At 46.3% G+C, this 14,430-nt stretch overlaps 1 protein-coding gene across 1 annotated transcript; it reads left to right on the top strand.

The window, feature by feature from the left end:
- Positions 1-4,821: 4,821 nt before the first annotated feature.
- Positions 4,822-5,427, top strand: ARL11 (ARF like GTPase 11; the record flags this gene model as incomplete). Its single annotated transcript, XM_082279231.1, has 1 exon — positions 4,822-5,427. The coding sequence occupies one exon, from the start codon at positions 4,822-4,824 to the stop codon at positions 5,425-5,427; it is 606 nt and encodes a 201-aa protein (XP_082135357.1).
- Between the last annotated feature and the right edge of the window lie 9,003 nt (positions 5,428-14,430).

Here is a 14,430-nt window from a genome sequence, read left to right as displayed (position 1 = left end):
TCCTGCTGTTGAAGCACCTGCCAGCTAAGGGATGAGAACATGAGGGTAAAAAGTCTTTGCTCTGTGCCATATTTCTCCACATTCACCTTGTTGTCAGGGTGCAATGCAGGGAGTTATGGCAGGGTCTGGTGGCAGGACCTGTCCCACTGTCCCCAGCCAGAAAGCGGGCAGGCTGGGGGGGATACAGGGGCACCCCCAGCCCTTGCCATCAGGCATCTGTGCTGGGCAGGACTTCACACCTGTGGGCATGTTTGTGTCCTAGCGGCTGCCATCCTCCAACATAGGGGTGGGTCCCAGCAGGGCAGACAGGTGGGGACTGAGACAAGGACCAAGCTTCCTCCCTTGAGAACTGACATGGCATCAGTGAGGGTGTAGCAGGTGACTTGTTGTGCTTTCCAGCTAGAGTCATTCCCTACTGGGAAGAGTTAACTGTGGAAAGCACAAAGCTGATAGCCTATCTGCTGCCAGTTATGCTACCAAAAGACATTTTCCTTCACCAAATGTTTGTCCCAGGAGGACACATGAGGGGAAAACAAGGACCACAGGATAAAGCTGTGAGAATAATGTCCTATTTCCAACCTCACTAGGAATGCCCTGGAGGTACCAACACCTCTCCGAGTGCTTGACAGGCACCAGAAGGACAAGTACTTAACACCTGCTGTCTTTTGGTGTGTGAGTCTTGTCATTCTGAACTTTAGGGTGTTGGTACAACTTTAAGCGATCATATCTTGTCAAGAGACATCACTGCAGGCAGGCTTTTCTAGGGCATGTCGTAGCCTGTGGCTGTCTTGTGTAACTTTCAGACTATGCTAAGCCATGTTTCAAGCCTCTGGGAATTCGTCTCGGGAGGAAGCAGCTTGCCTTCAGCTGCCAGCTCTCACAGCTACCCACTGACCCTGATGGAACAGGCAGCTTCCTGGGCACGTGCCAAGTGAACTGGCATGAGTCTGTTAGCAGGAGTGAGTTTCCTGCAGGCACACCTGAAATCGGGGGCAGAACAAGATGAATGGAGCAGGATGCAGAAAAGCAAAAGGCCAAACTTCTCTGAGCCTGAACCATCGCATTTGGCTTTATTGTGGTTTTAGCCTGGGGCACTGGCTAGGTCAAATCCAGTGATCCCTGCAGGTCCACAAGGAACTCTCCTAGGCCAAACTAGGGGAAGTCCCATTCAAGGTGGCTGCCAGCAGTAGCAGGTGTGCTCTCCAGGTCAAGACATCTGCCTGTGTTCAGGGCCTCCTTCAGCTCCCAGCGGGCTTTCTCACCAGCTGCTGGTCTGAACATCCCCTCCATGGGTGGTCCTTCCATATGTGATATAATGAGGAGATCTTGCAGGAAACATGAGCAGGACTGAGTGCATGGTGGCTTTGGTGGCCTTTCTCAGAGACAGAAGCACATCTGGATGGGGAGGCACACTCTGCCTTTGCTGGACTGAGATCTACTTGCTCATTTGGATGAACACTCACAGTAAGGACCAGAACCACACCTGTTATTCCTGGCTCTGTGAAGGGTTGTTTCCCTGGAGCTGCCTTCCAAAGAGGTTGCACAGGTTTGAACAAATGACAGTGAATAGAGTGATCAGGACAAAATCCCTGTTATTGGAAAATTTGGGGCACAGGAAGGAGGGGGCATTCCTGTATTAATTACTAGTACTGATTATTGCTTTTTGGGATGAATATCTAGGAAGCAGAGAAATGCATGCCTAAAAAACAGCAAACAAATAATTTGACTGAAATTCTGTGAAACTATAAATGGGATTAGCATTGCTCCTGAGAATTCGGGGAAATGAAACACAAGACAAGAACATTTATTCCGTCCACAGAAAACACAGCTTGAATAGGGGCTGTCCTTGTCTCTGAATACATCTGAATTATTTAGTACCTGGCCTTTCTGTTCCAGCAGTAGATGCACTCAGAGCTCATCTTGTCTGCTTTTACTTTCTTTTCTTTCATTCTATCTTAAACAGACTTGGAATTGCTCCTATGTATTATTTATTGGAAATACTATGTTTTTGTAACATAGCTGTGGGTGGAACAGGCTCTGTAGGCACAGGGTGCACCATGTATCTGGAATAATTATCAGGAAGAAAGAAAATAGGCTGCGGTTCAATACATAGGGTATAAGCAAGTAAAAAAAGAAAAAGAACATAGAGTTTCCTCTATTTGCCCATGAATTACTGTATTTTGTGCCATAGAAAACCTGAAGGGAATCATCAGTAGAACTGTGCTTAGTTGCATCCTTTATTTTGTCTTTATTTCTTCCTTTCCCTTTCCCTTTCCCTTTCCCTTTCCCTTTCCCTTTCCCTTTCCCTTTCCTTTTCCTCCCTCTCCCTTTCCCTTTTCCTTTCTTTTTTTTTTTTCAGAAGCAGCCTTCTTCTGTAGCATGTGAGGGAGTGATGCAATCAAAGACTCCATCACATTATATTTCAAATACTCAGTTATTCACTGAATGGTAGAGTCTCCACCTTGCTTCCTGTACCTATATTTTAATTTACTTGAAAGAAATTTCAGTACTGTGAATGTGTGGTCAGATGAAACAGATGTGTGTTGCAGCTGCCTGCCAAGTCTCAGAGAAGATGGGCAGCAGCAAAGGCAGGAGAAACATGAAAAGATCAAGGCACAATTCTCTTGACCCACTGTTATGTCTGAAAATACCAACTATACTGATCTTAAAGGACAATGAAATATGGGAAGGAAGTTTATTCCAAAATGGTGAACAAGCAGATCAAGGAGCCAGACACCAATGTAATTTACTTTAGAAAGTGAAGAACATGGACAAAAGGATAACCCTCGGGGCAGCAACACACACTTCAGGGTGTGCAGACAGTGCCCAGAAGGGGCAGAATCCACTGCACATTGCAGTCCTCTTTTTTTATCCACATCTAGAGAGCTTTCTGCCAATTTTGCACTTGTGGACTGGTTTTAGAAAAGATCACACATGAACATACGCTGCACAGTTTTATTGTTGAATCTTGAGAAAAGAAGGCTTATGAAAGTCCTTATCACTGTGTTCCAATATTTAAAGGGTGGCTGCAAAGAAGACAGAGAATCCCTTTTTACAAGGAGTCTGTGGGAAAGATGAGCAGTAATGGGTACAATTTACTGCTGGGGAGATTCTGATTGTGCACAAGAGACAACTTCTCACAATGAGAACAATCAGCCATTGGAATAATCTCCCCAGGGAAGTGGTGTGTTCTCCAGCAGTTGGGGACACTTTTAAGATTTGGCTGGAGGACATGCTGAGCTTCTTTTAGACCATGCTTTTGCCTTGAAAGGTTGGTTGGACCAGATGATCCTCGAGGTCCTTCCAATCTGGTATTCCGTGATTCTTAAAACCTTTCTTAGGCATTCACAAGCTGCATAAAGCTGGTGGAGGCTCTTGGTGCCAACCAGCTCTGTGGGTTAACTATGGGAGAGACATTTATCACGGAAGTATCTTGCAAAACGTGCTCTGTAGGACCCCTTGCACTCCTTGTGCTCTTTTGTTTCTCATTCATCTTCCTTTCTGCAAAAAAGTGCTGAAGTACTTGCCCCCAGAGGAAGAAAGATGCCTCTCAGCAACCACCAACTGACCAGACAGTCCCTTCCACGTGCCGTGCTGAACTTCATCCCCAGCAGAGGTTATGACATGGAGCTGTCATGTGGAGATCATTGCTGAGGAAACTGCATCTCCCACAGATGCGTTAAAAGTTCCCCCATGGTCCCAGGGAAAGCAGGGTTCCCATTTCCTTCTCAAATAAAGGTGGCTAGAGAGCAGCTCTGCCTTACTGCTGTGAGGTGAGGTCTGCACACCTCTGAGCAGCCTCTTAGGAGCAAAACCCAACCAATAAAGAAGATAAATAAACATCGGCTTTGCTGGGACTCTGCTGGCTGTCATCAGCCGCTCTTGCACAAGCGAGGCTGGGAGCTGCTGCAGCAGCACATTTTTGCCTCTGGCATGTAAAGTTTAAGGGTGCTGTCTTGTTAAACAGTTTTCCGTTCTTTTAGGGGATTTTTATACTCCCTCAGCCACCTCAGTCCTCTCAGAGGACTGACTTTGCTTCACTTAGAAAAGTTGAAATGTCGTAAATACTTTGATGTAAAGAATTTTATGGGGTTTTTGCCCCAGGAACAGCATTTTGACTCACTGTATTTCAGTGAGACATTAAAAAAACATACTTGTGTGCATTTTAAAAAATTGCTGTTGTTACCATTTGCTCAAAAAGTAGCAAAAGCTGATGATACAGTGATTTGTTTTGTACTTTTTAACGTAAGACTGGCAGCAAAATCGTTGTCTCGTTGCTCAAGAGGCTTGAAATCCCCACCCTTGGGCTGTGATTCAGCAAATTCCCAGAGTAACCCTGGTCTGAAGCGCGGGTTCCTCCTTGTCCTGTCCTGCAGGGGGTGGATTTCTCCTAGACAAGCCAATGAACAGAAGCTCATTTATTTATGTATGTGGCGAGGAGGAAACTTGCTCCGCAGTCTCTCCACCTCTTCCTGCAAAGTGTTAGCTCTGTTTTGCACTAATCACTTCGGGTCCTGAATGAAAAGAAGTGAGCAGCAGCGGAGCTGTGGTATGGAAACTGCTGTTTTGAACATCACTCCCTGGCTCTGCTCCACACCTCATAAATAATCACTCTCACCTCATTTGAGCTACAGAGAGAAGCAAAAGCAGGCTGCCGGTGTCTTTCTTCAGCAAAACCTAAGGTGCTATTTCGGAGGGGCAGGACTGAGCACTCTGTTTTTAACTCACATCATCGAGGAAATACGCTTGCTTTCTATCTTTTTTTGGCTGCATTCCCCCCCCCCCACCCCCCCCCACCCCCCCAGCTGCAGCGGTATCTTAATGGGGAAGCTGATCTCCAAAGGCTGGCGGAAAAGAGATGCTCGAGTTGTCATGCTGGGGCTCGACTTTGCTGGCAAGTCCACCCTTCTGTACAAACTGAAGAGCGGCCAGGCTGTGGAGACCTGCCCGACGGTGGGATTCAACGTGGAGTCTCTTCAAACACCCTGTGGAGTATCCTTCACCCTCTGGGATGTTGGTGGACAAGACAGCCTGCGGGCCAGCTGGCCTAACTACCTGGAGGACATCAACACCCTCATCTTTGTGCTCGACAGCGCAGACATGGCCCGGCTGGCCGAAGCAATGGCAGTACTGGAGGAAGCCCTGAGCCACCCCAGCATGGCTGGCATCCCTGTGCTTGTCCTGGCCAACAAGCAGGAGGTGCCAGGAGCGCTGGCTCCTGCCGAGCTGGGGGAGATGCTGCAGGAGGGGGGGCTGGCAGGGCGCCGCTGGGTGCTCCGGGGGTGCAGTGCCCACACTGGCCAGGGCCTGCAGGAAGTCCTGGCCATCCTGGGAATGCTGCTGCGGGGCTCAGAGCAGAGCTCCCTACCCCGGGAGCAGCCCATCACGGGGCTGGCAGAGAGGAGGCAAGCTCCAGAGCAAACCTGAACCTTGAATGGATCCTTCCCACTCGTTGCTGCCAGCAGATTTGTCACGGAGGATTCCAGCCTCCAGGCACCCCCTACAATGAGCAGAGCTGCAGTTGGCACATGCTGTGAAACACCCAGGACCTGACCATCAAAACCCAGCAGGAGGGTCTCTGAGCAAAACTCCCATCGTGGAGCAGTTTTGGCCACATCTCTTGGACTCTCATCCCCAGCTGCAGCTTGTCCCACTGTCACCATGTTCAGCTCATCCACGGCACTTGTGTGTCCAGAGGTTCAGCAAGGGTGCTTTTTGACATTTATGAATTATAACAGAGATGTGTGCAAGGGACAGAAGCTTTCTTCATTCTGCAGCTCCCAGCCCAGATGCATCTATCCAGATGGGGTGATCCTCCCTTGGGGGGAGCTTGGATGTGCCCCATGCTGCTTCTTTCTCAGCACAAATCACATGTTCATTGGCTGAAAAAGAAGGAAGGCACTAAAAGGAATGGCTGATTGGGAGCATCGTAAGCTCCAGACTTCAAATGGCCAAACAGCTAATTGGTTTTCATGTGGCATCTACAGGTATAATAATCTTCGAGCCATGGAAGCAAGCTGGGATTTGATGGTGTAATGCAGTTTGAGGATGTGTGTATATTAATTTATGCATTTCTTGTAATTGTTCTTTCTTTCTCCATCCATATTTTTTATCAAATAATGATTTTATGAAAATGGTCCCTCATTTTCCTTGGATTATGTTTAAATATAAAGAAATCAGACCTGACTTTAAGATGCTTGGAAATACGTCTCCATGGCCAGTCAACCTCTAAATATCCTCATGGTGGCCTGAGCAGCCAAGACAAAACCCTGTCTCTAAGACTTCTGAAACTGCATGAGACCACTCCACATGCAATGGTTGATAACCAGGGGCACCTATGGGCACAGGCAGGTTGGTGACCAAAGGTCTCTCCACACCCAGCTGTGCCCAGGACAAACAAAAAAACCCCCACCCCTGGCAGCTCTTAGCAGGACCAGGTCTCTTGTGGCAGTGATGGTCTTTGTCCAATCCTGCTCAGCTTACCACTGGAAAGATCTATAAAATGTGTGCCTGAGGGCTTCCTGTATCCAAGATTCTGTTATCCAGAGTTAAAATTAAAATTTTTCATAGTAGTCCCTGCTTCATTATAAAATGAATGGGAGAAGGGGAGAGATAAGATACAAATTTTTTATTTCTATTTTTCATTTCTGTTTCTGTTCAGAAATCAGCTTTCAAGGAACAGCATACTCAGCCTAGAAACACCAAGGAGAAATACATGGCAAAATCCTCTTCTGTTCATACCAGAACATTTTACAGTTGTTAAGGAATTAATTGTCCAGCTGTTACTGGTGCTGTTATTAGCCACACTTCATAGAAGGCAGCAGCTGGAATAGAGAGCTCAAACAGTCACGAAGAAACAGAGTCAGACTTTTCTAGGAAGGTCTCAATAAAGTCATCCTTCCCAACTGTTTTAGCTGCATTAATGTGGAACTACTGCGTGCTATAAAACAGTGCTGCAGCATCGATGCAGCCTAAGCACTCAGAGTTAGGAGTGTATTTAAACAGCACTGAATCATGTAATGAATTACATGATGACCTCTGTGCATGGTAAGGAGAACAAAATCACGTCTTCAGATCTTTGCAGGTGACATAAGCTGGTTGATCCACTTCCAGCTTGTTGCAGGTGGTCACTTTGTTGCCTCTAGCACGCAAGGCTCCAGCACCTGTGTCCAATGACCTGCTGGCCACTTTGAACATGAGTTCTAGAGGCACAACACAAAAGGTTCTGTGCTGCATTGCCATGCCAAATAATTTGTCCTTTTTGAGTTTGCTGCTGTTTTGGTCTTGTGTCTCGCACGGCACAAAACAGGGAATTGTGCATTAGGGTAAACTCAGCAGAGACTGAAAGGCTGTTCTGGTGATGTCTTACTCCTAAGTGTCTCTTGATGCCTGCATTTGACTCTACAGGATTGTCTGCTGGTAGTTAAAAGAGGCACTGAAGCCTTCCCATTTTCCTCTGAGTGTTTATTAAGCTCTTTAAAAAGATAAAAAATAGGCTCCTCTGGCAGCAAATAGAGATAACCACGAGGCTTGGTAGACATCACCAATTAAAAATTAGAACAGCAAGGTGGGAGGTGGGGAAGAAGGGGCAATGGAAATCCTGAACATTTGAAACTGATGAAGCAACATTCCAGTTGCTGAAATTGTTCTCGCTTCCCCTGAAGCAGTAATTTGGCAAAACACCCCATCTCACGGGGCATCATGTGATTTACCATCCTTGTTTTCTGGAATAAGACTTTTCTGGACGCTTGGTCACATTACTCAGCCCATTTATGCCATTGTTCAGAGACTGTCAAAACAATGACGGGTCGTAATATTTGAAATAGCAGCGCAGAGTTTACTTCTAATGATTTCTCTTTTCTCCTGTGTTGGACAGGAGAAAATCTGCTAAAACAAGTCAGTCTAATGAGCACTGCCCTGCTTTAATTGCACCCAACAGCACTTAAATGTTTCAGTGTCAAAACTCCTGCCTGGTTCAGAGGGAGCAGCATGGCAGTCTGCAGGAAGCAGCCAGCTCTAGGGAGGGAAGTTTGTTACCTCCTTCCTGGCAATTCTGCAGGAGACCCGCTGCCACATGGAGTGATATTGATCCCTAAAACACTCTCCTTATGGATTTCATGGAGCACCCTCCAACTTAATTTCCATCTTCCTGGGCATGGGATAGGTGTCACAGTTTAGGCACTGATTTCTAAAATAACACAGCTTCTCTCTGAGTAGCAGGTAAAAGAAAAATCCTCTGGACTTTTGTTTCAGGTTCCTCACAAATTTGAAGCATCCTTCAGGTTATTTGTCCCAGAGCCTCCTCTGGTTGCTCAAGATTCCTTTTTAGAAGCTTTTCTGGATGCATTCTGGTGTGTATAAACCTTTACAGTGACATAACCAAAATCCATAACTGTGCATTAACCTTCCCAGCCCCCCCTCCACTGAGATGAGCCATACATGTAAGTATCTACCCTTCCTTGGAGCTGCCAGAGCAGCCTCCCTGCCCAGGCCCATTAGAAATTCCAGCCCTTGGGCCTCCCATCTCTTCTCTGTTTTGCAGGGATCACTGCAGTGGGAGTTACCAGCATGTCTTGCTGCTTTTTTCAAGGACATCAAGACACTTCATTCCTCTTTCACACTGCAAACAGTGAAAGGGCATAGCTCATTCCTCACTGATTTACTAACATTTCTGTGGGACTGGTTGCTAAAGCAGCTTCCTGAGTGGGAACCCAGCACAGATTTATTTTTTCATTTTTGTCAAGAAGTTTTCCATCCACCTCCAGAGAGCAGGAAAGCAGCAAACTGGGAAAAAAACCCCCAAACAACCAACATTAAAACCAGTACAGGAAGTACAATTCATCTTTTCCTCTTTACCAGCACAGGAAGCATGACTCCCCTTTTCCCTGCTCTCTTCACAACTTCCATTTTTCAGCCAGTCCATGACACAAAACACTTCCTACTTGCACAGTAGCTGATTTCTGCTGTTGGCACCATTGCTTTATTTTCAGATGGACCTATGTGCCATTTGTCCTGCAGTTTCTGATGGAGCTTCCCTGATGGGTTTCAGTATTGCTGAAGGGCCTGAGATCAGAGGGGAACCACGAGATCCCGGGGTTGCAGGGTGAGGGCATGGACGGTTGCCAATGAAGTATTTAAAGAAGGAACAGGCAGCCACAGGGTGCATGAGAGGGATCTGTGACTGGATGTAACACTGGGAGGAGAGTGTTAGGGCAGCAGCCAGAGACCTGGAAAATGCTTGGGGGAAAAAAGGTCAATAAGAATTTTTTTAAAGGCTAAGAAGAGTTTTCTTTTCAAATACAGCATGGAAAAAAAGATTCCAATCTCCCCTTTTTCTTAGGAGACAGGCTGTATAATGCAGTGGAATGTCTTAATTTTTGCTTAATACTCCTAACAGCTGTAAAGTAATTTCTTCCTCTTAAAGAAATCCGGAAATACCACCTATAAAGATTCCCCACAGGTAACTCACCAAGGAAAAACAAAGAGCAGAACCACATGTGATGCCATCTCTTAAAAAGAATCAATACTGGTGCCAAATGGTATTAAAAGCCAGTCATGCAATAGTGATTAAGACAAATGACACACTACTGTTCAATACATCACAGCCTTCAAAGGGTTAATTCACTGGCCTTCGTCTAAGCTTTCCCACATTTGATTTTTTCATGATGCATTTGCTTGAGTTGAAACCCTGAGCCTGCCATCTGGATATTGTTAAAAATGCCAGGTGAAGGCTGGGATTTGGGTTAGGAACTCAGCCATGCATCGGTGGCCAGGAGTGCGTCATCACCCCATCTCATACTTCACACAGCGTGACTTGCATTAAATTCCTGCCAAAAGGGGGGAAAAAAAAGATAATTTAACCAACTGCTATGACCCACACCTGATAAGTGTGTCCCCCTCTGCTTGTGCCCCACCTGCCTCTCTGTGGTCAGACCAGAAGCACAAACCTCTGCTCCTGGCAATTCCCAACCTGGGCACTTCTCACCTCAAAAGCTCTAATGCTTTAAACCAGACCAGCACCATCAATGTCTTGTCTGCTAATTGCTGTGAGAAACAATCTCCCTGGAGCTCCCAGAGCTGACAAACTGTCCTTAAATTCTCCCTTACACCTCAAATTTTTATTAGGTTTTTTTGGCTTGTGCTGGCTAAACACCTTTGCATGTGACAATGAGGTTTTTTCCCAACAGGACACAACTACTTGCACAAAAAAACCCCTGCTTGGTGATCGGCAGCTCTGCAGCAACGCTTTGCCTTGGGCATAGGAGAAATATTTGCTTTTTAACCAAACAGTGGTGGGGTTACAAAGCCACTCGTTTTTGCAGAGGGAGAACAAAGTCACATGGGCCCGTGGGAGGTTTGATAATGGTGGGAAAGGACTTTGGACAGACCCAGCTGGGGGTTTCCTGGGGAAGAAAGATACCAGCTGAGAGAAGAGTTGGGGCCCTCATTTCCTGGGGGGTCAGGGGGGAATCTGTACTACTTATAAAGACACACACTTTATACCTCGTGATTTTCTGGCTTTTGACAGCCCTTAACAATAGCCCTTTCATTTAATAATGGTGTAAATGAGGATCAATGCTGAAACTCCACCCTTCCACACAGGCAGTATTTTCAGAGACGTAAGGTTTGAGCCAGTACAGGGCTGGAGGAGGGGTCCAGCACTGCACCAGCTGTAAGATATCTGCACAATGTGCCTCAGGGTGGTGCTCTCAAAAGGATGGAGAAGTATCTTCTCCCTGTTCCTTGAAGAAGTCCAACACAGAGGCAAAACATGACAGACCATTCCTGCAGATGCCCTATTTCTGCAGGATGGGGTGGACCCATCACTGGCAAAGCAAGGGAAGCTCAGCCAGGAAGAGCAGACTTTGGGCTGCAAACATGGGAAAATAATCCTGAGTGTCCAGAGCTGCCCTGGGAAGGATGGGCACAATGTGTGCCATGCTCCTGAGGAAAAGCAGCTCTGCAAAGACAGTGCCTAGGAATTACTGTGAGGGTGGGGGACGTGTCCTGTTGGAGATGGCTGCAGGCAACCCCAGGGCTTCAGGTGATACAGCACCTTAGCCTGGCAGGAAGGTGCTGATTAGTCCCCTTGGTTCCCCCAGGCTTTCTCCCTTGGAAAGACCTTTATTCTCCTGTATTTCCTCCCTGCACTTGTGACTTACTTCAGTGAGATGCCACTCTATCTTAAATAAAAAAACCAGACTCAATATTTTTGTTGTTCTTTTCTGCACCCTACCTTTCTTCCACATAATAAAAACACTCACATTGCTATCTATGCCCCCAGCACCATCAGCACAGGTAACAAATAACCTTGTTGTACCTTTCCCTGGCAGAGCGGAAGACCCCATTAGCCACCTCCACCACTGCATGGGAGCTCACATGCTGCTGGAGGCAGGAAAATTGCAGGAAAACAGATCCTTAGAGCATTAATTCTCTGGGAAAGATAAGGGCCTTGACCAGAGGGGGAGGCTGAAAATGCTTCTGACAGAATGGCTTCTGACAGGCTATGCCTTCCTGTGCCCTCAGGGCTGGCCCCAGCTCGCCCTGCTTTTGCCTGTCCCTTCGATCAGCAGCCTGCGGAAAGGCGGCCCCCGACCGCCCAGTCCACGGCCACACAGGAGCACCTCACAGGAGATGCATCCTTCGAATTATTTCAGTCTCTTGGTGCTGGAACTTAATGGCTCTTGCCATTTTCTTGAAGGTGATATGCCCCAGGAAAGAGCTTTTGATGACATGCCTGCTGTGAGTTTTGAGACTGCATGATATACCCATGATAGAACAGCAGTATAAATAATACATCTCTTAAAAAAAAACCCCAAACAAACAAACAAACCCCACCAAAACAAACACCCAAACCCTAAAAAACAGGGACAGTGCAGGAAATTTCAGCTGTAAAACAAAAGCTAGGCAGCCTCGAGTCAGTTGCTCAGTTCCAGCCATCCACTCTATAACCCTGAGCAACTACACACTGAGTAAGTAAGCGGCAAATTATGTGCACACCAACTTTCTCTGGTGCAATGGAGGGGGACAGCCTGACTTGGGAAGTCAGTCCCCAGGCACGGAGCCTGCAGCCGGCACTGACACCCATCCAGCAAGGAGCTTTTGCTTCTCTGCCACCGCTTTTAGCTCTCACACAGTCTTAGCTTGGAAGGAACATAGATGCAGTTCAGCTGCCTGTTGTCTGACGATTTCCAAGGTGGGAGAAGAGAGCCCCCACGTCCTCAGTGTTAGCACTTTAGTGCTTGCAGTGCTTCTCTTTGAGCAGGTGACTGGGACTGGGGTAATAGCAAACAAAGGCCCTGAGGAATACTTGTAGCAGTATTCTTGCAACTGGAAGCATGAGAAGCAGCCCCCAGGTTACATCAAGAAAAATCATGGACCTCAGTAAACTTCCATTTCTAAACATGCAGGACTCACATTTTCATATTTTCTTTCCCACCTTTAGGGGCCAAATCTTTCTTCTGTTAAATTTAAGCTAATACACAACTGAGGTCAGTAAAACTCATGCAGAAATTGAAGAGTTTAGATGTTGACTAAAATATCAAATACAGAGAAAACTGTGACCTTTTCAAGATGTGATTTCTTCCCTTTCCATCAGTTTTTAATATTTCAAGAACAGACCTCTGGTTGACTTTCCATAAAAACACCTCCCTGGATACCGACAGCCATGCAAAACTCAGTGCAAACACTTGGCTCTGTGCTGCTGACAATGAGGTTGTGTTTAAAACCCCAGCAGTTTGATAGCAGGGAGAAAGGAACATGCTGCCACTGCAGGAGCAAGTTGCCACCTTGCTAATTACTTGCCTTGGACTGGGCCCTTTTCTCAGCAAAGGGTTAAATATTTCAGCACAGAGCCCTGAAATTTGAGAATTTGAGACTGAGATTACAGAGTTGGAAGTGAACATTATTGCTAAGTATCCAGCACATCCAGCTCCCTGTAAGTGCTCACAAATGAGCCCTTTGGACAGAACTTTTTTCCATGTGAGATGCAACATTTTAGCAGCAATTGAACTAAACATGCATTAAAAAGGTGGGGGGGGTTAGCCTCTTTTTTTTTAAAAAAAATTAATATTTGTTCTAAACCAGTACAGGCAGTGACTGAGAGATGTGAAACAACTGAAAGAGCGCTTTTCTTTTGATGAAACAACACATTTTTTGAAATTTTCTACGTATTTGGTTTAAACATGAAAATTTGACAAGTCCAAATGCTCCCTCTACACCTATCACCTCCTGAGATTTATGTGCTGCCATGCTTAAAATGACAAAACCTAAGACCATGCAAACCACTCCTTGAGAACCAATGTCAAGTAAATACTCTCACAATTACTGGGCCAGACCTCCTGTAAACTGGGATCATCACAGGAAGAACAGAAGGAATTAATCCCATATTTTCAATATTATAAAATGCAGGCAGTATGCAGATTTCAGGGAGCTCTACCAGGATATAAAAGTATGAAATGCAGGGGAAACCAGCTGTGAACTGCATCAAACAGAAAGGAACACTCACGGGTCTAATCTCAGGGCAGGAGCTGCAGCTTCCCTTAAGCATTTCTCTGCACAAACCTAGAATTGAACTTGCTGAAGCCACTGGCAAAATATTTCAGTTTCATCCTCCCTCTTCGTGTACAAACAATTTTGTACAGGCAATCATCTGGCTCCATGAGTTAGGGTTAAAACAAGCAAAAACCACTAATGATGATCAGCCTGCAAATAACAGATACAGATGGGAGCTCCGTTACACTTCATTTCAGCCCATTAAAATAATCCAACCACCAGTTTTCCACAGGACCCTACTTAGGAAAGAGGATAGTTAATCCATGTTCCACACCTCTGTCCCTAGAGCCCACTTAATGTACTGAGCAAACTGGACAACCAACCTCCTCCTGCAGTTCCCCCACCGTGTCCAGGGAACAGTCCCCCTGCAGGGTATGTAAATCCTTCACAGAACTTGCCCCTTTTCCTCTGAAGTTGTGTGGTGACTCTACTGCTGTAGATAAAGGCAGAGAGCAGCCTAAAGCCTTCAACCTTCATTCTATTAACATTCTTAGGTTTGATACACAAGGTTGCAATCTCTCTGACATTAAAACCTTACAACTGAGGTTGGAAAAAAATCAGCTCTTCTGTTCCTTTTTAAACTGGGATGCTGCCCAAGAAAGCTGTATCATGAGTGCATTTGAACACGAAGCTGCTTGTGTGCAGAGCTCCAGGGCCAGCACAGAGCAGACCTCCCCGTTACCATTTCTATGGCAGGATCAGGGAAGCAGAAAGCTGCTCTAGCTCCTAACTCTGCATCTTGACACGAGGCAGTTTTCCTGAGCAGCCTGAAGTAATGTCCCAGCCTGAAGCAGACCTGTACAGCTCAGGCACCTCCAGCTCATGCTGCTGTCAAGGTGACAGTGACAATCATGACAAACCCCTGCAGCAAAACCT

The sequence above is a fragment of the Coloeus monedula genome (assembly GCF_965178545.1).
Source record: "Coloeus monedula genome assembly, chromosome: 3".
NCBI lineage: Eukaryota > Metazoa > Chordata > Aves > Passeriformes > Corvidae > Coloeus > Coloeus monedula.
Note: the sequence above shows the minus strand (reverse complement) of the source record. Positions and strands in the feature narration are given on the sequence as shown.